We start from the raw sequence: 21,104 nt of genomic DNA, 5'->3' as shown, positions 1-21,104 counted from the left end.
CTTAGCTGGGCCCCCAGCTCAGTTCTGTGATCTGGGACCCCAGGGCCCTGTAAGCTATAAATCCACTTGAGGCAAGATCCAGGAGAGAAAAGAGGGAGGACTAGGAGCTGAAGACTCCCTGGGACCCAAGCCTCAGTGTGGGGAAGAGGAGAGAACACAGTTCAGTCCTCTCAGCCTGGTCGGGTAAGAAGGCACAGAGGAACTGCAGTGAGGTCCAACTCCACTCAGGATCCTTCAGGGAGTCATCAAGGGCTGGGGTGTGAGGAGGTAACTGAATTCCACTGCCCACCTTTTCAATAAGGCCTCCTCAATCTCAATTCCTTTTTCAGCAGCTCCAGGCAAGTCCGGGCAAACTCCAGCCCGGGGCTCTTCGCAAGGCTGGACAGCTCCCAGCCTGCACGCCAGATTTCTGGAGTGCCCGCAGCCCTTCCCTGAACCCATCCTTCTCCTCTCCTCTCCCGGGGCGTGATCCCACCACGACCACAGCCGATGAGCCGTTCAAGCTGGGAGAAGGATCGAGAAGGCTGCAGCGGCGAAGGTCAGATACCCCTGGGCCCAACGTACACCCCCTGCTAGCGCCTTTGCCAGCAGCGTTTTCCCCGGAGCCACAGTCTCCACTTTCAGATCCTCTCCTTCTGGAACCCCGGAGCGCGGCCGGGTACCAGGGGCTCGCGTAGGACTGTAGAACCGCTGCCGCCCGCCGTCCCTGCCCCAGCTGCCCGCGCGGTACTCCATCCCTGCCCCAGCTGCCCGCGCGGTACTCACCTGGGCCGCAGTGCCCGGGAGAAGAGGTGCCCGCGCGAGGCGTGAAGCCCGAGTCCGTCCGACTCCGCCCGCGCTGGATGCGCTCTCAGGGCAGCGGAGATCGGCGGACTTGTGACGCTGGGACTAGAGGGAGGAGAAGGAAAGCCGAGACGGGCCGGGCAGACGCGCCGAGGAGCGCCCAGTGCACGGGGCAGCCGCGGGAGGCAAGGCGGGCGCGGTGAGCAGTCGCGCCGGAACCGAGCCGCGAATCCGCGCCGCCTCGCGCTCGCAGCCGCCAGGACCCGCGGGAATCCTGGTCCGCCGGCAGCGGTACTGCGGAGGGAGGGGCGCGGGGCTGAGCCGCTTCTCGGAGCCCGAGCGCCTCCCGGAGCCCGCAATTCCTGCTGCCCGGGCGGGATGCGGGCGAGAATTCAGCTCGCGTGGAATGTGGGACCGGCCGGGCTCGGAGTCTCCAGCGCTGGGGGAAAGCGGGGCCCACACAGCCAGGACGAGAGGGGGTGCGGTCCGAGGGCCACCCCCGCGCCACTCCCCACGTGGCGGCCGCGCCCCCGGGGCGTGAGTGTGTACGCGGACGGTAGGGGGGCCGTGAATGAAGCCCCAGCGGCCAATCAGCACGGCCGGCGCGCGGGACCCCGGGAGCGACGCCCAATGGAGAGCTCTGGGCGGCCGGGCAGGGCGGCGGGCGGGCGCGGGGGGCGGGGGCCGGGCCGGGGAGGCGGGAGGTGGCTCCGCGGGCAGCCAATGGGCGGCGGGCGGGGTGGGGCTCCGGAGCGCCGAGCGGGTCGGGTCTTTAAGCCGGCGGAGCGAGGCGGCGGGGCCCGCAGACGGAGCGGAGCGGCGGCGGCGGCGCGGCGCAGGGCGCGGGGCGGCATGGCCACCACCGCGCAGTACCTGCCGCGGGGCCCCGGTGGCGGAGCCGGGGGCACCGGGCCGCTCATGCACCCGGACGCCGCGGCGGCAGCGGCGGCGGCTGCGGCCGCCGAGCGACTGCACGCAGGGGCCGCGTACCGCGAAGTGCAGAAGCTGATGCACCACGAGTGGCTGGGCGCGGGCGCGGGCCACCCCGTGGGCCTAGCGCACCCCCAGTGGCTACCCACGGGAGGAGGAGGCGGCGGCGACTGGGCCGGGGGCCCGCACCTAGAACACGGCAAGGCGGGCGGCGGCGGCACCGGCCGAGCCGACGACGGCGGCGGCGGCGGAGGTTTCCACGCGCGCCTGGTGCACCAGGGGGCGGCCCACGCGGGCGCGGCATGGGCGCAGGGCAGCACGGCGCACCACTTGGGCCCGGCCATGTCACCGTCGCCCGGGGCCGGCGGGGGCCACCAGCCCCAGCCGCTCGGGCTGTACGCGCAGGCGGCCTACCCAGGGGGCGGCGGCGGCGGCCTGGCCGGGATGCTGGCGGCGGGCGGTGGCGGCGCGGGGCCGGGCCTGCACCACGCGCTGCACGAGGACGGCCACGAGGCGCAGCTGGAGCCGTCGCCGCCGCCGCATCTGGGCGCCCACGGACACGCACACGGACATGCACACGCGGGCGGCCTGCACGCGGCGGCGGCGCACCTGCACCCGGGCGCGGGCGGCGGCGGCTCATCGGTGGGCGAGCACTCGGACGAGGATGCTCCCAGCTCGGACGACCTGGAGCAGTTCGCCAAGCAGTTCAAGCAGCGGCGCATCAAGCTGGGCTTCACGCAGGCCGACGTGGGGCTGGCGCTGGGCACGCTCTACGGTAACGTGTTCTCGCAGACCACCATCTGCCGCTTCGAGGCCCTGCAGCTGAGCTTCAAGAACATGTGCAAGCTCAAGCCGCTGCTCAACAAGTGGCTGGAGGAGACCGATTCGTCCAGCGGCAGCCCCACCAACCTGGACAAGATCGCGGCGCAGGGCCGCAAGCGCAAGAAGCGCACGTCCATCGAGGTGGGGGTCAAAGGCGCGCTCGAGAGCCACTTTCTCAAGTGCCCCAAGCCCTCGGCGCACGAGATCACAGGCTTGGCAGACAGCCTGCAGCTGGAGAAGGAGGTGGTGCGCGTCTGGTTCTGCAACCGGCGGCAGAAGGAGAAGCGCATGACCCCTGCGGCCGGCGCGGGCCACCCGCCCATGGACGATGTATACGCGCCTGGGGAGCTAGGGCCCGGCGGGGGCGGCGCATCGCCACCCTCCGCGCCCCCGCCGCCCCCGCCGGCGGCGCTGCACCACCACCACCACCACACACTGCCCGGCTCCGTGCAGTGACCCCGCGGGCCGGGCCCCCGCCGGCGCGCTGCAGGGCGCGGGCGCGCAGCCCGCCCGCGCGGCCTGGACTCTTTTTGTTCGGTTGCTTTGGATTTTACAAAAAAAAAAAAAAAAAAAGCCCAGAAACTTTCGAACAAAACCAAACACCCGGACGACCCTCTCCGGTGAGCGGCGAAGACGGCCCGGTAGGCTGCGTCGCCCGAGCCCCGGGAGAGAGGAGCGAAGATCCGGAACTCGCCAACTCACCCCGGGCATCCTGCCCGCCGCCTGCTCTCTGCCCCCACCCATCCCCTCGACGACCCCCGCCCCTGCCCCCCGGGCTGTTCGGGGCCGGATCCCGGCAGCGGCCTCCCCAAAGCGACAGGTAACGCGGTGCGGGGTTAGGGATTCCCCGGGAGAGAGGACCAAGCGAGGAGAGTTCTCCATCCCCTCTCCCCGCGTGGACTCCTGAGCCTGCGGGTCCAGGGTGGGGGGCTGTCACTTTATTCGCTACACACCTCTTCTCTCCTATAAGGATGCGCCCCACCCCCTTTTCCCCTTTCTCCGGGCTTGGTTTTTTTACGGTTTTTATTTATTCGTGGAGCCTCTCGGCTCCTGGGGTCCTTCTAACTCCGCCCGCGCCCTTAATTTAAATCGCTGTATACTGTATTTATCGGGGCCCCGGAGGGGAGGTCGCGAGAGCCGCGTCTGTGTATAAAAGCAGGAAATAGCCAAAGCTTTAATCTAGCCTAATTTATTTTTCCCCTTATCTTTCCCTACCCTCCGCGCCCAAAAAAAAAGCAAAAAAAAAAAAAAAAAAAAGCTAACAAAAAAAATTTCGAGTGTTCATTTTTCATTTCGTTTCATCCGAGCCCCAGCTTGGTTCCCGGCCACGCCGGAGGGGTCTGCGCTCCCACATACCCAGATGGGAAGGGGCTTCTGCCCTGCTGCAGACCGACCGCCGCACAGCGGGGCCCCTGCTCCCCGCGGGGCCCTGCCCTCCTGGCCACACCAAACGAAACTTGGAAAAGTTAGAGAGATTTTTTTTAACCAGCTGTAGAAATAAGCCGTTCCCTGAGAACCCTCCGCCTGATTCCCTGCAGCTTCCCTCTGCTCCCTTTCCAGCCCGCCGGGATTGCGGGATGCCAGGGGAGGCCGGGAGAGAAATTCCCCAAGTTTGGGGTGAGGTGGGAACCATGTAAATATGTGAGATATGTACACACTGGCGGGGAGAAGAAACATTTTGTGCTTGGTTTTTATTTTTAGTTTTCCGGGTTACCCGTCCTTCCTACCCTAAAGGATTTTGTATACTGACTAATCCGAAAAAGATATTTTAATATGATTTCCGAATTTCTGACCCATCTCTATTTATTTTCTGGATGTGTTTGGAGCTTCCCCCTTCTCCATTTCTTCTTCTGTTTGTTAAGGTTTGAATTTAAATTTTGTTATTTTATTTTTATTATTTTTTGAAACAATGTTTCGGTGCATTCTCTTTGTATCTTTATTGCAAAAAAAAAAATAATGTAGACTGGGAAGTTCCCTTTATATTTATGTTATAGTAAATATTTTATTACTCACATAAACATGTACCCCAGGGCTGTGTCCTGTCCTCTTTACTGCTAGGGCTGGGTGGGTTTTGGGGTGAAGCGATGGGATCCCCTGCTTCACCTCCCTAAAGTTCTGATCTCACTAAGAGATCTTGGAGGAAGATGACCTTGCAGACCTTCCAGATGGATATCAGGACATGGGCAACAGTTGGGCCCCTGCCTCAGGTGCATCAGTTTAGGGAAGATGAAGCTGCCTCGGGTCCCCCTGCCATAGACAGACTCTCCTAGACCAAACCAGGGCCTGGGACAGTGAGCAAAAGACACCACATGGAATTCGGATCAGCCATCGCCCATGCACAACTCGACTGCTCTCCTCCGCCAAGAAAGAAGCCCGCCTCGGCCTGGGTCACCAGCCTAGAATCTATAATCCCCCACCTGACACCTCAACCCACAACTTTCATTTCACCCTGCACTCTATATGAGGGGTCTGAGCCAATTTTACCATTTCCAGTCCTAGGGCACCTGCAAGCCTAGTCAGGCCCCACCATCCTACTCCAGCAGGCTCTCCACCCAGTCCCCCCTGGATGCACTGTGAATTCTAACAGCTTAGACAGAGGTGGGTTTCATGGTCCTATGTGAGCTGGGTCAGCCTAGGGAGGGAGCTCTGCCAATTTGCTTGGACAAAGTCAGTCCTACATCTCTGCAAACAAACCACTGCCCCAGCTTCTCTTGGAAAGAAGTGGAGGCATGAGCAACTGTGCCACCAGAAAGACCTGATATCTCCTCTCCAAGGGTGTGGGTACCCAAGACCCTCACCACCACCACCACTGCAGGGAGTGATGGGAAGGAGAGCACAGACCTTCTCAGATGCTGTCTTCTGGAGTGAGTCAGGATATCTGGGGGCAGATCTGGTTCCCAGTGCAGAGCCGCAGACTACCTGGGTTCCAGTCAAGATCTTATTTTCTCCTTTAAAGTAACCCTTCTTAAAAATACTGATAAAAGAGCTCTTCCTGCTTCCTCCGTACAGGCAGTTCTTTTCCCCCTTCAGGAGAAGCCACATGCAGTTTCTCTCACTCTTTGTGAAGTCAAAGCTTGAAGGCACAATCTCTTAGCTGGGGAGAAAGTTGACCCTAGTGAGGGGGCGTGGGGGGCCCCTCCTGCCAGGGAAGCGGCCTAAGTCCAGGCCTGTGAGAGGCCTGGGCTCCAGCTGACAGCGTCAGGGATGTCCAGAGAGGTGTCCCCAGGGCCCCAAGTTGGTGCTCCCTGGTGGAGCAGGGGCCTCGGGATGGCTGTGCCATGCTGAGAGTTCTGGTGACTTTCCGCGCTCGGCCCTCACTCTTGAGGCGAATTGTCTCTGCAAGTATAAAGGCTGCCTTGGTTTCCAGAGGCCCAGCCCCTCCCTCCCTGCTCCTTTTTTCTTTCCCTCCTCAGTCCAGCCAGGTGAGCAAATAGCCCTGTAATTGGCACCTGTGTCTCAGCTGTTCCCCACACTGGTGGGCCAGGTAGCCTTCCCTCCCGTGTTTCCTAAAGAGGAAGATGGGAACGTTCGGGCCAGCTGGGCAGTGGCACAGCCAGGAGCCACTGACCACCCTGCCTCAGCCTCTCATTTCCTACTCCACCAAGTACAAAACTTTGAAGCCGCCATACACTCCTCCCTGCTCCCTCATTTCTCCATTCCTGGATTTGTCCCAGCCTCAAGGTTCTGAAATGGAAGTAAATGAAGCTGAGAGCTCCCGCCGCCCGCACGGCCCAGAGCCTCAGCAGGTTTTGAGGTTGGAAAGGGCCACCGGGAAGATGAGGCCTTTCACCGGCCTCTGCCTGCAGCTGACACCAATTGATTGATTGATTTCCTAATTGTCTGCTTAATCCTCTACAAGAGGGTGGGTTTATTATTTAAGCAAGTCAACTCAAAAACAGCAAAACAAAGCAGGCTCCCAAGAACCAGCAGCAGCTGAGGAGTAGAACAAAAAAAATGAAAAAAAAAAAAAAAAAGTGGAAAAAGGGATGGAAGAAAATCTTTTACTTTGCAAGGATTTGGCTTAATGAGACACCAGCGTGGGATAGCTACCCGGTGATCAACCCCTCGGTCGCAGAAGGCCCCTAGATGGTAGGAATCTCAGCACTTCACAGGAAAGAGAAATATTTTTCCCTGGATAGAATAGAGTTAGGACAAGCACAGCCAACTGTGGGCTTGATGCAGTCTCTCTGTCCAAGGGTATGTGTATCTACCTGCTTATGCCTGAGAGCCTCAGACTTCCTTTTGTTCAAGAGAGGTATGTGTCCCTAGCATTGACCTCCAAGGAAGTTCAAGCTTTCCCTAGCATATTGGGAATTTTCTGATCCCATCTCCCTCCGCATCTCACTTGAACAAAATTATTGTTTATATTGATGTGACCACAGATTCTGGTACTTAGAACTCTCTCCCCATGTGAACCTCTGCAAGTTGGTGTAAGAATTTGTGTGTATGCTGTTGTGTGTGCAAAGCCACAGCCAATCCCAGAGGTAGGAGAGGGAAATGGAAACCCAGGCCATACTGCTAACGCTTTGAGCTAGAAGAACTTTTGTAGAATGGAGGTTGGCCAATACCAAAGGGAAGGAAAATGGTCATCTTAGTCACCTGTGGTCATCAAGGCAAACCCAGAAGGTAGTCTGCCCTGAGGCGTGAGGACATTATATTCTCCCCCACCTACTGCCCGGAAGGTTGCACTAGTTTATATGTTGCCTGCCTTAGGTCCTATGCAATCATCCCTTGACCCTAGGACTTGACTTGATGTCCATAGGACTAACTGATCCCCAATCACAGCTGCCCACTTAGGGCTGTTTAGAACTCAGCCTCCCCTGGAGAGGCTCTGGGCCTCCAATGACACACCCAGGGCCAGGCTGCCTCCCTCCCTGGAACTTCCCCTAGCAGGGCTTCAGCTCCAAAAAGGAGACCCACCTAAGCAGAGGATGGAGTGAGAGGAGATTGGTTATCTGGCCTAGTTGCTCTCCTAAGCTCAACCGAGATGATCTACTCAGGGCCTCTGGCTCAGAGACTGAGACCAGAGGTAGCTGGAGGAGCCATCTGTTTTGTCCCTGCCTGTCATATTTAAAGGCTTTGGAGTTGAGCCTTTCAGGGTGTTTGGCCATTCAGGGCTCCCCTTGCTGCCTCTTGAGGCCTCCGTGTGGGAGGACTGCCCTCTATTGGTCCCTGAACTGGGACCTGGCAGCAGTTACCAGAGCCACCTTGAAGCTAAGCGTCCCCTCAAAAAGTCAGCTTCAAGTGGGCTCTTCGAGGACTGCCAGTTAGAGCAGAGGCAACTTTAGCCTCCAAAAGAAGCAAGCCTGCCTCTCTCTCTCTCTCTCTCTCTCTCTCTCTCTCTCTCACACACATGCTTATCCATGACCCTTCCCTCTCATCTGCCACCCCGCCCATTCACACAACCACTCTCAGAAACCCACGATCATATACACCTCCTCTCTCCACTCATCCCCATCCCCATCACTCCTTCCTTCAGCCAGTTAAAACCCTGATCCAGGCTCTCACCACCTTGCTCACTCACACGCATGCTAAGATACCCATGGTCACACCCACACCACAGTTTGGGCGGTCTAAGACCAGCTTTCTGGTCTTTGGCACTGAGCTCTTGAGAGTCACTGAGTACCTGGCACATGTAATATTTGATTAAGCACACACAGCCATCCTTTGCAACATTTGACCCGGTCCCCTTTCCCTCAGGATTTCCAAGCACTTGCCCCTAAACTGCTTTCCAAACACATTCCTGTCCATCATTGTCCCAGCTCCTCCCAGATCTCTTCCTGCTCCTTTCAGATAATTAAAGTTAGGCTGTGTGTTTGTATGTATGTGTGATCTTATTTTTTAAACACACACCCCCACACATACATATGCGTGTATATATACAAACACACACAGCAATTAGATCTATCCATTCCTGCCGTAGTCCTTCTTGTGCAGTAAAACCTCAACTATGCATATGCCCCCACATTGCTATGCAATGAACCCAGCATCACCTAGTCACGGGCTCCTGATGTCACACACACACACACACACACACACGCACGCACAGTGGCACATTCACATGCCTTTCTCCAAGGGCATGACCCACCTCCCACTACCCACCCCGCTCCTGGGCATCTGAGCAGGCTCTCCTCAGACGACCTAAGGACCAGGAGAGCTTTGCTCCAATCTCTCCCCCCAACACACACACGCCAGTGGACATGTCTCCCGCTGAGCCTGACCAGGGTGGGTCTGGGTATTATTAGGCTGCAGAGACAGCACGGAGGCATATGGTCTCGTACACAAGAAATAATGTTCATGTTAAATCAGACCTCATGCATAATGCATGGTGCCTGATCTCACATTATTTTGGGTGTTCGTCAAAATCAGTGTTCTTTCTTATGAGGGCTCCTGAAAAGAAGTGAAAAGGCATTTGCTAATTACACCCACAGCCTGGACCCAGAGAGCTGGGAGTGCCCCCGGGAGCCTCGCTCTGGCCCCACTTCACCCACCAGTGGGTCCCATCTCTCTGCCCCACTCTGTCTTCCCACTTGGAAGGAGGGGCTGCCTGGGGTTTGTGGCAGGCGTAAGGCCCCGTGTTATTTTTATTTCTTTTCTCTCGGCTCTCTGTCCCTGGAGGGTTCTGGGGAATAGCAGTGGCTCTGTCGCTCTCACACCCGATTCATTTGCCGTTTTATGAACTCCCCGTTGATTCATCGCCTCCCTAAGTCAATGATTCACTCCTGATGGCTTTTCAGAAATCCTTCTTCAAAGGCTCCAGATTATTCAGCTCTGAGCAAGAGCAAGAGCTGGAGCAGACCTGGACCCTGCGTTGCCACTGCTCCTGTGGCCTGCAATGGGATATTGTCCCCATCCTTGGGCCTTCCCTGGAGCTGGGCTGGCCTGGGGAGGAGGGAGTGCTCCATCCACACAGAAGCTGGTAAAGCTGACCCAAGCAGCTCATGGACAGACCTAGCCCATGGTCAGGCACCCTCCAGCCTCTGTGGGTCACCTGCCTTCTTCCCTTGTCATCACAGTCCCTACAGAAACTATCCATGCCTCCGAGGAGGTAAAGAGCAGAATGGTGAAAGACAGGGGCTTTGGGACCAGACACCTGGGCACAAATCCTGTCTCCACCTCTTAGTTTCGTGACTTTAGGCCAACTACTTACATTTCTGTGGCCCCGTTTCTTGGTATGGTAACAAAGGCAGTTCCCTGATCATAGAGTTGTTTTGAGAATTAAGTGGGATAATATGCATATAGAGTTTACATAAGTGATGAATAAATGAAAGCTGTTTTTTTGTTTTGCTTTGTTTTGTTTTGTTTTGTTTTTTTGGAGACGAAGTCTCTCTCTGTGGCCCAGGCTGGAGTGCAGTGGAGCAATCTCAGCTCACTGCAACCTCCACCTCCCAGGTTCATGCCATTCTCCTGCCTCAGCCTCCCGTGTAGCTGGGATTACAGGTGCCTGCCACCACACCCGGCTAATTTTTGTATTTTTTAGTACAAAATTACAATGCTGGCCAGGCTGGTCTCCAACTCCTGACCTCAGATGATCCACCCACCTTGGCCTCCCAAAGTGCTGGGATTACAGGTGTGAGCCACCACACCCGGCCTGAGAGCCATTTTATTGTGAGGCCTGAACAGGGCATTGTGCAGAAACAAGTGAACAGGGAAGAAAACCATAAGGTAATGAACTTTTACCATGGACCCCACTCTGTCCAAGGCATTCTGAGATACTTTCCCATCACTCCTTTGTGTTTTATTTTCACTACTTCACATTAATTATTTGCATTTTATAGATGAGGAAAGTGGTGCCCAGAGTGACTTGTCCAAGGCAGCAAGATTTGTTAATGACAGAAGTTGGGATAAAGCCCATTTTCTCTGACTCCCAGAGCCCACTCAGATGCCCTGGATATGGACCTGGGACATGGACTCCCAGGTCCATGGCACCCCCTGCTGGGGCAAACAGTGTGTTCAGTGCTTGGGTATTTGCCCAAGGAAGGGGAGGTTCCAGGACTCAGGACTGGGCCAGGGAGAGAAGCTGGGGACCAAGGGTGATGGGATTCATTGGCTAGAAGCTGCTCCTCTCTCCACTACCCCACTATCAGGGTGGGTTTTGAAAACACAGGGACTCATTTTATCTATCTCTGTGCTCAACATAGGGCTCTTATCTTTCTCTGTGCTCAACGTAAATCTCATGAGGCTCAAGGAAGTTGTGTAACTTGCCTGAGATCATCAAGACCGTCAGGAAGCCCTTCTGATTGATCCACTCCAAGCCGCCACGTACTGAACAGTTACATGTAGTGCCTAAGAACGTGGGCCCTGGCAGCTGCCCAGACATTCATCCTGGCTGCAGCACCTATTACCCATGAGATTTTGGCAAGCTACTTAAGCCCTCCAAACTTCAGTTTCCTCATCGGTAAATGAAGTAATAATAGTGCCTTCTTTGTAGAATTGCTGTGAGGAGTAGATGAGAGATTATATATGTAAACACTTATAAGACAGCCTGGCACATTGCAAGTGCACATTAAATGTTGGCTATAAAAATAATTTTTTATGTACAATATATATTATTATATTATTGCTGAGCTTAAGCAGTGCAGAAAAATAATGCCTAGTGCTTCCTCGGCCTAGAATTATTTCTCTTCATTCTCAAAACCACTCTGGAAAGAAAAGCTCAAGATCCCCATCCCCAGCCTACAGGTAAGGAAACTGAGGCCCAAGTATATTGAGGGCCTTACCTGAGATAACCCAGAAAATTAGCGACAGATATAGTCTCTCAACCTATTCTCTACTTCTGCCACTTTGTAGCATCCCCATGACCTCAGTCATGTGCACTGGTCCCTTTCTATGGACTAAGGTTCTGTCCTGGGTTCTGGGGAGATAGCACCCAGAGGGTCAGGGAAGGCCTCATACAGGGTGGTACCATTAAGCTGGGTCATAAAGAGTAAGTGAGTGTTTGCCTGGGGGAAGGATGCAGGGGGGTCCTGGCTCTGGGCCTAATCCCAAAGAGCCAAAGTCACTCAGCCTGAACCCTTAGACTCCACTCATTTACTTTCTTGCCCTGCCCAGGACCCTTCCATCAGTGGCCCCCTGCCCCCTCCTTTAACTCCAGCACAGAAAATTCAACTCAGGGTCAAAAACCCTGTAGAGTCACACACCATGAGACTAAGTCTGCCTATAGATTCCTTTAGGTCTCAATTCTTGCTTCTACTGACTCCCTGTCCAGAGGTTGACCACCAAACCATGCCACAGGACAACCAAGCCTCAAAGGTGGTGCCCAGGTACCTGCATCAAGGCCTCACTCCACTGTTCATCCCAAGTTGGGTCATTTGTCATCCCTGGACCTCAGTGTATGAAATGGGCATTCTCCCATTCATTCATGCATCCATCTATTCTACATCCATCCACTCACCCATTCATCAACCCACCTACCCATCCATTCATCCATCTACCCACTCATCCACTCACCCATTCATCCATCCACCCTTCAACTACCTATTCAACCACTTACCCATCCATCTACCATCTGCTCATCCAATTATCCAATTTAACAACCAGGCCCTACGTTGAGCACAGAGATAGATAAGACCAGTCCCTCTGTTCTCAAAACACTCCTAGATTAGTCCCTTCCCTTCCCTAACTCTGAAGTCATATAGGGTAGGTATATGAAGGCCTACGTGAAAACATTGGGAGTAAACAATGAAGTTGATTGTTGCATCTATGCATCCTATGTGTCAGAGATTGGGAACCTCCATGCCCCACTCATTTCTTGAGGGCCCCACAGAAAGTGTAGTCCATATGGACTCTGCATGGCCCTAGGACTCCCCTTAGCTCTATTATTTTTTCTCTGTTGTCAAGGCTGGAGTGCAGTGGTGTGATCATAGCTCACTGTGACTTCAAACTCCTAGGCTCAAGCAATCCTCCCACCTCAGCCTCCCAAGTAGCTAGGGCTACAGGGTACAGGCATGTGCCACCACGGCTGACTAATTTTGTTTTCTTTCTGTAGAGACAGGGTCTCTCCCTAGGTTGCCCAGGCTAGTCTCAGTCTCCTGGCCTCAAGCAATCCTCCCACCTTGGCCTCTCAAAGTGTTGGATTACAGGTGTAAGCCACCGTGCCCAGCCTCCAATTCCTTACTTCAGGGACGCAAGTGCTAACCTAAACTAGAGAGATTTCAAAGGAAGTGGGGAAGAGGAAGGAGTTCACGAACATAACTTCTACCGCAACTGAAGTCACCAGTGGGACTCAGTTTCTGTCAGAAATGGCAGCAGCATCTCCAGGAAGATACAGGGAGACATCACCACCAGCTGGGGCCTGTCACCACCTAGCTGTGTGGCTTTGAGCAAGACCCTGCCATTCTCTGGATCTCAGTTTCCCCAGCAGTGCAGACCGTGGGATCTATGGCTTTTCCCAGTTTGAGGTGGTCCTCTTCAGTTCTCACTTCCCTTCCAGCCTGGGTGGGCCTGCTCCCCTGACAATGGGCCCTCTCTGGCCGTCCCACACACGAGGCGGGGTAGGAGATGACGTGGTTGGCGTCCAGGGCCTGGAGTCCTCTGGCTATTCAACCCCCTCCCCTGACACAAACAACCCTCAGTTGCCTCCCCCTCCCAACCCCAGAATCTGGGCACAGCTGGGGCCTGCTCTGCCCTGGCCACCCCATGAATCACCCCTCTATGGTCCCCGGGGGAGTGGTCCAGGGAGCATCCTACGCCCCACACGGGGTGAAGGCCAGAATCTCGGCCCTCAAGCAGGCAGTGTCCACAGGAACAATGGGGGCCTGTGGCTAACAGCCGGAATGCAGCCATTGTCCAGCCCTGGCCCCCAACCCCAAGGCCTCAGGTCCCCAGGCTGGGCAGGCTGGCGTGGGTCGGTGCGTCAGGCGCTCGTGTGCCAGGGCCGGGGACACATGGCCTTCTACTTCCCTTCACTGGGGAGGCAGACGGGTAGGCTGATGGGCCAGACCCACCTCCACACCCAGCCTCACAAAGAGTCCCATGCATAAAGAGTCCCATGCACAGGGTGAAGAGAGGCAAGATGGGGTGCGTGGAGCAGATTCTCAGAAAAGGGGTCTAGCAGCTCTAAGACCCCAGCTATACATCACAGTGGGGAGGGGGACCACATTAGACTAATGCAGGATTAGAGTGGGGTTGCTATAGCGACGCATGAGGGCAATACATCTAGGGAGCCCAGCCCCTTGGTGATGTATGACTCTGCTCGGCTGTGGGGAGCAGGGGGAGGGGATGTGTCCCACCCCAGCCTCCAAGGGGAGAGCAGACACCAAACATTCTCTTCACCTGGGGGAGAACATCTGCCTTGAACTCCAAATAGAGGCATCTCAGAATCCTGTCAAGAATGAAGGAGACGCCCTTCCAACCCAACCTCCAACATCTCACTTTAGTCCATGTTCGACTCGGCTCCAACTTCAAATCCCAGCTCTGGCCTCAGCCCTGGCCTCCGCCCATTCTCAAACTCAGCCCCATGGGGTTATACAAAGCCTCCCTCCCAGCCCCTTCAGGCCCTGTCCTTTCCACTCCACTGCTAAGGACCATTCCCATACTGTCTCCCCCAGTACCTGAGGAGATTCAGAGGACTCTATGCAGGGTGGCAGCCAAAGGACACAAAAGGGAGGAGGCAGGATCACCCAGAAACACTCCTTGGCCACACCACCTGAAGTTGTTAATTTGAGAGAAGCCTGCAGAGTTTGAGGGCGCATGTGCTGTCCCCTCTCACCCAGATGCCTCCTCATGCCCATGTCTAGGTGCCCCACCCTCATCTCATCCCAGGCAGGAGCTTAGCTTCCTGCCCCAAACTCTCAGGGCCACCAGAAAGGTTTAGGGGTGGACCAGCTCTAGTGAGAAAATTGGATGGTTCTCCCAGCAAAGGAGTATTCATTGGAAAAGCTTCACATAATATATGTAATGTTATATGACAAAGTCGGGCCTTGGGCTTCCTTTTAGCTGCTGTGTCATTCACACCGGTTTGCCCCTTCTCTGAGGCCCTGGACCTCAACCCCCTGGGGACTTCAGGGGAACAGTCTCTTCAGATAACCCCCTTTACTATATCCACCTTAGCATCTTGGTGAGGGAAGAGGTGGGGCAGATAAACCCCTTCAATAATCCTAAGTGTGGGCTGGGTGCGGTGGCTCACACCTGTAATCCCAGCACTTTGGGAGGCCGAGGTGGGTGGATCACCTGAGGTCAGGCATTCGAGGCCAGCCTGGTTTCACATGGTGAAACCTCATCTCTACTAAAACTACAAAAAAAATTAGTTAGGCGTGGTGGCAGGCACCTGTAATCCCAGCTACACGGGAGGCTGAGGCAGGAGAATTGCTTGAACGCAGGAGGCGGAGGTTGCAGTGAGCTGAGACCGCACCACTGCACTCCAGCCTGGGCAACAAGAGCAAAACTCCATCTCAAATTAAAAAAAAAAAAAATTTTTTTTAAAGTAAATAAATAAAAATAATAATCCTAAGTGTGGCCCAAGCACAGTGGCTCACACCTGTAATCCCAGCATTTGGGGAGGCTGAGGTGGAAAGATCACTTGAGCCCAGGAGTTTGAGACCAGCCTGGACAATATAGCAAGACCCCATCTTTACAAAATAGTTTTAAAATTAGCTAGGTGTGGTGGCATGCACCTGTAGTCCCAGCTATTTGGGAGGCTGAGGTGGGAGGATCATTTGAGCCCAGGAGGTCAGGGCTGCGGTGAACCACAATTGCATCACTGCACTCCAGGCCTGGGCAACAGAGTGAGACCCTATCTTAAAAAGATTAAAAAAAAAAAAAGTGACACTCTGGCTCTGTCACAGCTCTGGTTCCAACCTGAGCTGGAAGATTCTAACCATAGAAGTCACCCCTCCCACCAGAGGAGGATACAGGTCAAAGGACAAGGCAGAGCAGGGGGCACTGCCCTCCACATGAGCAGGTGCATCCACTCCCATGCACACACATGCAGAGGCACTCGCACATACACCTTGGGCCCATCCGTAGTGTTGTCCCCACAGTGGAAGAAACTCAGCCTTTTTTTTTTCTGTCACCCAGTCTGGAGTACAGTGGCCCGATCTCTGTTCACTGCAACCTCTGCCTCCTGGGTTCAAGCAATTCTCCTGCCTCAGCCTCCCAAGTAGCTGGGACTACAGGTGCCGGTCACTATGCTCGGATAATTTTTTTTTTTTCTTTTGAGACGGAATCTTGCTCTGTCGCCCAGGCTGGAATGCAGTGGCGTGATCTCGGCTCACTGTGATTCTCCTGCCTCAGCCTCCTGAGTAGCTAGGACTACAGGTGTGAACTACCACATCCAGCTAATTTTTTGCATTTTTAATAGAGATGGGGTTTCACCATGTTGGCCAGGCTGGTCTCGAACTCCTGACCTCAAGCAATCTGCCCACCTTGGCCTCCCAAAGTGCTGGGATTACAGGCGTGAGTCACCACACCCGGCCTCACCCAGCTAATTTTTGTATTTTTAGTAGAGATAGGTTTTCACCATGTTGACCAAGCTGGTCTCGACTCCTGATCTTAAGTGATCCACCTGCCTCAGCCTCCCAAAGTGCTGGGATTACAGGCATGAGCCACTATGCCTGGCCTTTTTTTTTTTTTTTTTTTTTTTTTTTTTTGACACGGAGTTTTGCTCTGTCACCCAGGCTGGAATGCAGTGGCCCCATCTCTGTTCACTGCAACCTCCGCCTCCCAGATTCAAGGGATTCTCCTGCCTCAGCCTCCAGAGTGGCTGGGATTACAGGCACGCACCACCATGCCCAGCTAATTTTTTGTATTTTTAGTAGAGACAGGGTTTTCCCATGTTGCCCAGGATGGTCTAAAATTCCTGAGCTCAGGCAATCCACCCACCTCAGCCTCCCGAAGTGCTAGGATTACAGGCGTGAGCCACTGCGCCTAGCTGAAACTCAGTCTTTATTCCTGATGAGGAAGAACCCAGAAAGAGGGTCTCTTCTCTCCCTTTCACCGTATGCCTCACTTCTCACATTCACACAGACACACACTCTCACACACAAATACACACACATTGTGCACATGCTCCCACACGTGGCAGAGCAAAGAGAAAGACTAAAGAAGAAGGTAGGTGGAAGGCAGAGTGTGTGCCCAGAGGGCAGTTCCTAGGGTGGGGGTGTCAGGGTGCCCAGGGCATGGAGTGGGCAGGAGCCTTCATGGCTTCCTCTCTTCCCTAGCCAGCGACCAAAGGTCAGCCCAGGCAGCTCATCCACGTGCGGTCCACCCACCCTGCCTGGTCAGGTCATGTGAGACCAGGACCGAAGCCTCATCAACACTCCATTGTCTTCCAGAGCCCAGCCTTATGCTAAACCTAACAAAAGCCCCTTCCAGCCCAGGACTGGTTGGTGGCCCTCCAGAACCTTTGGTTCCCTCCTGAGGGATCCTCTGCAGGGGTCTCACAGTCCCTGCCTTGAGGAAAAGCTGGGTGATGTTCAGCCAGATCCCAACCTTCTCTGGGACTTTACATCCCCTTCCGAGAAATGGGGAGGAGCTGGCCTTCCATTTGCACAGAGAAAGCCTAGGGTGAGGAGTGGGGAGCAGGGGAAGAAGGACCCTCTTTCTCATGTTCCCTCTGGGGGCACATACCCCATCCCATGCCACCTCCTTGCCCATTCTCCAGATGCTCAGCAGGGAAGGAGAGAACAGCAGAGGGCCAAAGCGCGGCCCTGAAGGTCATCTTGCACGTCAGCACTGGGGCGGCCCCAGAACCCCTTGCGCCCTGGCTCCCCGCCTGGTCCACAACACAGGCTCCATTGACTCCTGTGCGCCCTCCTTCCCAAGATGCACACAAAGCTGTGGGCTCGTGGTTACTGCCCACGGGCCCCTGAGCCCCACAGGACCCACCCAGGGAAGGAGGCCAGAGCTGGCTGGCTGGCCGCAGCTCCCAAGGGGCTGGCAGGAGGGAAGGATCGTGTACCTATGCAAGAATCTCCTGGTTCTGGGCAGAAAGCCCTCATAGCCGACCTCTAGGCCCTGTTCTACCCAGGCTGGAATGGAGTCAAAGACCTTGGGGACCCAGCTGGGACAGATTCTCTGCCAGTGCCACCTCTACCCACCCTTCATCCTGTTTACATCTTGCAAAATCAAGGACACCCACCCTTGCCACTGAGACTAAACCTGGAGCAAAGCCGCCCTGGCCCACCCTCTGTCTCCCACAGGGGAAGTCAGGTGGGGAAAGATGCTTGTGTCTGGGGGAGGGGGACTGGAGAAAGCCGGGGCTGAGAAGCTCCAGCCCCTCTGGGGGCTTCAGTTAGGGGAGGGCTGCCCCAGCAGGATGACAGAGAGATGATTAAACCCACAGAGAAGATTGATAAGGGAGCTAAACAGCTGCAACTCTGCAAGGTAGGCTGGGACAAATCTCATCTTGTCCTGGCGGCACTCAAAGCACTGGGGGGCTGGGCCAGCCTGGCTGAGCTCATGACCTACACAAGCTCCAGAGCAGGAATGGGGGCAGGGGTGGTAGGCTGCTCCCACCTTCCTCCTCAGGGCCCAGCCCCCATTTCTGCCGCCTCAGAGCTCCCTCCCTGCACACCACCATTGGCACCTAGGCAGCGTGCCCCTCCTCCCCGGTGCCCCTTCACCCACAGCACCTCCGTCTCAGCTCTCACTCTCGGTATTATTAGATGTGATTTACAGCGGAAACGCTGAGTCAGACAAAGCAAGACTTCCCCAGACAGAGGCAGTGGGAGAAGAGAGGAAGAGTCCAGGGCAGCTGGCCTCCCTGGGCAGGGTCTTCAAAGGGAGTGAGGAGATGGGGACAGGGGTCCCCAGCTTCCAAGATGAGTGGGAAGTTTGCCCCTCCTGTTTCTCCTTTCTGTCCTGGGCCCAGGATCCTCATCTGGGACTCCTGGATATTCAGACCCCTTTTCTGACTCCTAAGCAGCCTCTCAGCCTCAGTCCTGCCAGCCCCTGTCTCTTCCTTGGCAAGTTTGAGAAAAACAGCCCAGGGATCCTGGAGCCTGGAAACAAGGTGTTTCTGCTGGACCCTGTTTCCTCATACCAAGGCCCCCGTTCAGAAGGCAGCCCCTGACTCCCAGAGATGAGAGGCAGGAAAAGTGCATGGCTGGGGTCCCAGTCCCCTGCTCTACAAACAGAAACACGGGCAGTGTGTGCTCCTGGGGCGTCCAAGGGCCCTAGAACCGGTGGAGAGCACACATTTCTGCTTCTACCGTGTGCGGAAGAGCACAGCGGGCAGGTCCGTCTCTGCTCCCTGGGTCTCTGACTCCCTGGCAGGGAGGAACTGGGCATTGTTGCCAAAAATAAACGTTCCCTCTCCCGCTCCCTGGCTCCCGGCTCCCGCTCATTAGGATGCGTGGCGTTTGGCTGCGGTCCCACACCTTGCAGCTCATTATAAATATGCAGTCGCTGCTGGCGCTACCCCAATCATCTCTGCAATCAGAGCTTTTAATTAGGTTAATTAAATTGTATCAAATCTCGCAGGGACGCAGTTCACTGATGCTGATGAGGCAGCCAAAACAGACCCCAGCTCCTCCGCTAATGAAGGCCGCTGCCTGCCTGAGCCATGAGGGAGCAGGAGCGCATAATAAACGGGCGCGTCCTCTGGGAGGAGCTGCTGCCCAGGCCCTGAGCTCTGGGGACCTGGCAGGGGATCTGCATCAATCGGTCCAGGCTCCAGCTGCAGCAGAGGCTCCCACCCCAGGAGCCGGCCCCTTCACACGAGAACTAACCAGGGCAGCTTCAGGAGCCCAGGCGCTGACAGCCTGCCACCCTTACATGGCAAATTTGAGGGGGCCCCCAAGATCCACTGACCCTCGGGCTCCTCTTTACTTCTCCCCCAGAATGGCCCAATAAGGCCAGGGCTCCCCCTCCTACACACCTACACACACACACACCGGCAGTTAGCCCTGTCACTGCCCCCGGATTGTCTTATTAGCCAGAGTGGCCAGGCTGAGACTAGAAAGCCCATCCTGCCACTGCCGGCCTAGTCTCCATCTGCTATGGAGACCATCTGCCCCTGGCGGGGGGCGGAGGTGGTCTACAATGCTACCAGCCAGCCAGAGGAGGGGGTGCTGCCCCCTAGGCTCCATGTGCCAGATGGACCTTCTATATTTTACCTACCACTCCACCTCAAGAGCCCTCTGCTAGGGAGGGACACCTGTCCCAGACCTTCTGGGATCAAATTAGCTAGGGAGGGGAGATGGACCCTTCCTTCCCTGGTCCCTCGCCACCCTGAGCTCACTGTCCCATGCCCTGGCAATCCACCTCTGAGCACTGGAGACCACAGGCTTCACAGCTGGAGGGCCCTGCAAAGGTCCTCCCCTGTCTGTAAGCAGGAAGGCAGGTGCTGCCACCTCCAAAGGGGCTGTCCCCAACACTCCACTCAGCCTGGCTCCACCCCCTCCCCTTAACCCCTCCGTCACTGGTCTCAGTGTCTCTGAGCAGATGAGGAGAGGGATGGGGAAATTTTCAGTGCTCTCGGGACAAGTTGTTTCTGCTATAGAAGCTGGTTTTTTTTGGTTTGGAAAGGTGTTTTTTTTTTTCTTTTTTCCACCCAGTAATGTGAAAACATGAAACCCGAAACCAACCCCCTACATTTGTCACCTCTGAGAGAAGCCTTTGGGGTAACTGGGAGAAAGCTGTAAATGAGTCAGGCTGATTCAGGGCAGGGGGGGCTGCCCAGCTGCCTGGGGCACCACAGTTTCATTAACCCGATCTGAGCATGGCCGTCAGGTGACAGATGCGGGGAGGGGAAAGGGCTTCCTTTCCATCCTCTGCTTACCCCCAAACACAGCAGTTCCCTTGACACATTCCTCTTGCCTAGAAAAAGCTGGGTCCTTAGCTCCGTTCTGGACGAGCCTTTCCTACCACCACGCAGGAGCACAGGGCTGGACTGTGCAACCACCCCAGCCCCCAAGCAGTTTGTTCCCTTTGTATCAAGCGAAGCAGACAAGACGAACAGGGAGAGCTAGGTGTACGCTTCACCTAGGAGAAGTAGATTGGACAAGACTTCCTAAATGTGATGATGATGGATCCAGGAATAGGGAGCTGGGAGATTCCTTACAGGGAGCCTGAGAAGCAGCGGAGACGGTCTTCCCTCTGGCCAGAGCAGTTTAGGAAGAACAGGCAGAAGCATGAACTAGGCAGCCTCCTCTACACTCCAACCTCTCAGCAGTAGGCTTGGGAAGGGATGCTCTGCCTCCCTTTGCTTCACAGTTTCTCTCTGATCCTTCCCTGCACTTTTTGCTGAAACAGATCTATGGAGCCCTAGTTGGGTACAGAGAGCGCACCCTCTGACCCAGGGAGGCAGCTGCACAAGCCCAGGAGGCCTGCCAGCTCCGCCTCAAGACAGTACTTCAGGTCCGCCCCCAATTCCTCCACTCACCTGCAGCTTTGAGCCAAGACTCCCACCCACGGTTCAGCCCGCCCTTCCCCAACACCCTGCACATAAGGCTCCAGGAACTGGCATGCTGGGAGAACTTGAAGGGGGAGCCCAGCACCACACACCCACTTGCCTCACTGTTTCAAGTCCCAACAGGCCCTGGCCTCACCGGCCTCCACAGGTAGGCAAAGCGAGTCTGTATCTGTTGGCTGCCTTCCCCGCTGGAGGACGTGCAGCTCTAACTGCT

At 55.7% G+C, this 21,104-nt stretch overlaps 1 protein-coding gene across 1 annotated transcript; it reads left to right on the top strand.

Moving 5' to 3' along the window:
• Positions 1-1,568: 1,568 nt before the first annotated feature.
• On the top strand, positions 1,569-3,792 carry POU3F1 (POU class 3 homeobox 1). Its single transcript, XM_003919467.5, has one exon. The coding sequence runs from the start codon at positions 1,636-1,638 to the stop codon at positions 2,989-2,991; it is 1,356 nt and encodes a 451-aa protein (XP_003919516.2). The 5' UTR covers positions 1,569-1,635; the 3' UTR covers positions 2,992-3,792.
• Positions 3,793-21,104: the final 17,312 nt, after the last annotated feature.

This window comes from Papio anubis, chromosome 1, assembly GCF_008728515.1.
Source record: "Papio anubis isolate 15944 chromosome 1, Panubis1.0, whole genome shotgun sequence".
NCBI lineage: Eukaryota > Metazoa > Chordata > Mammalia > Primates > Cercopithecidae > Papio > Papio anubis.
This window is presented reverse-complemented; position numbering and strand designations above follow the sequence as displayed.

Excerpts from the sequence above, each read along its gene's own strand:
- POU3F1 (XM_003919467.5), top strand. The coding sequence starts at position 1,636 with ATGGCCACCACCGCGCAGTACCTGCCGCGGGGCCCCGGTGGCGGAGCC.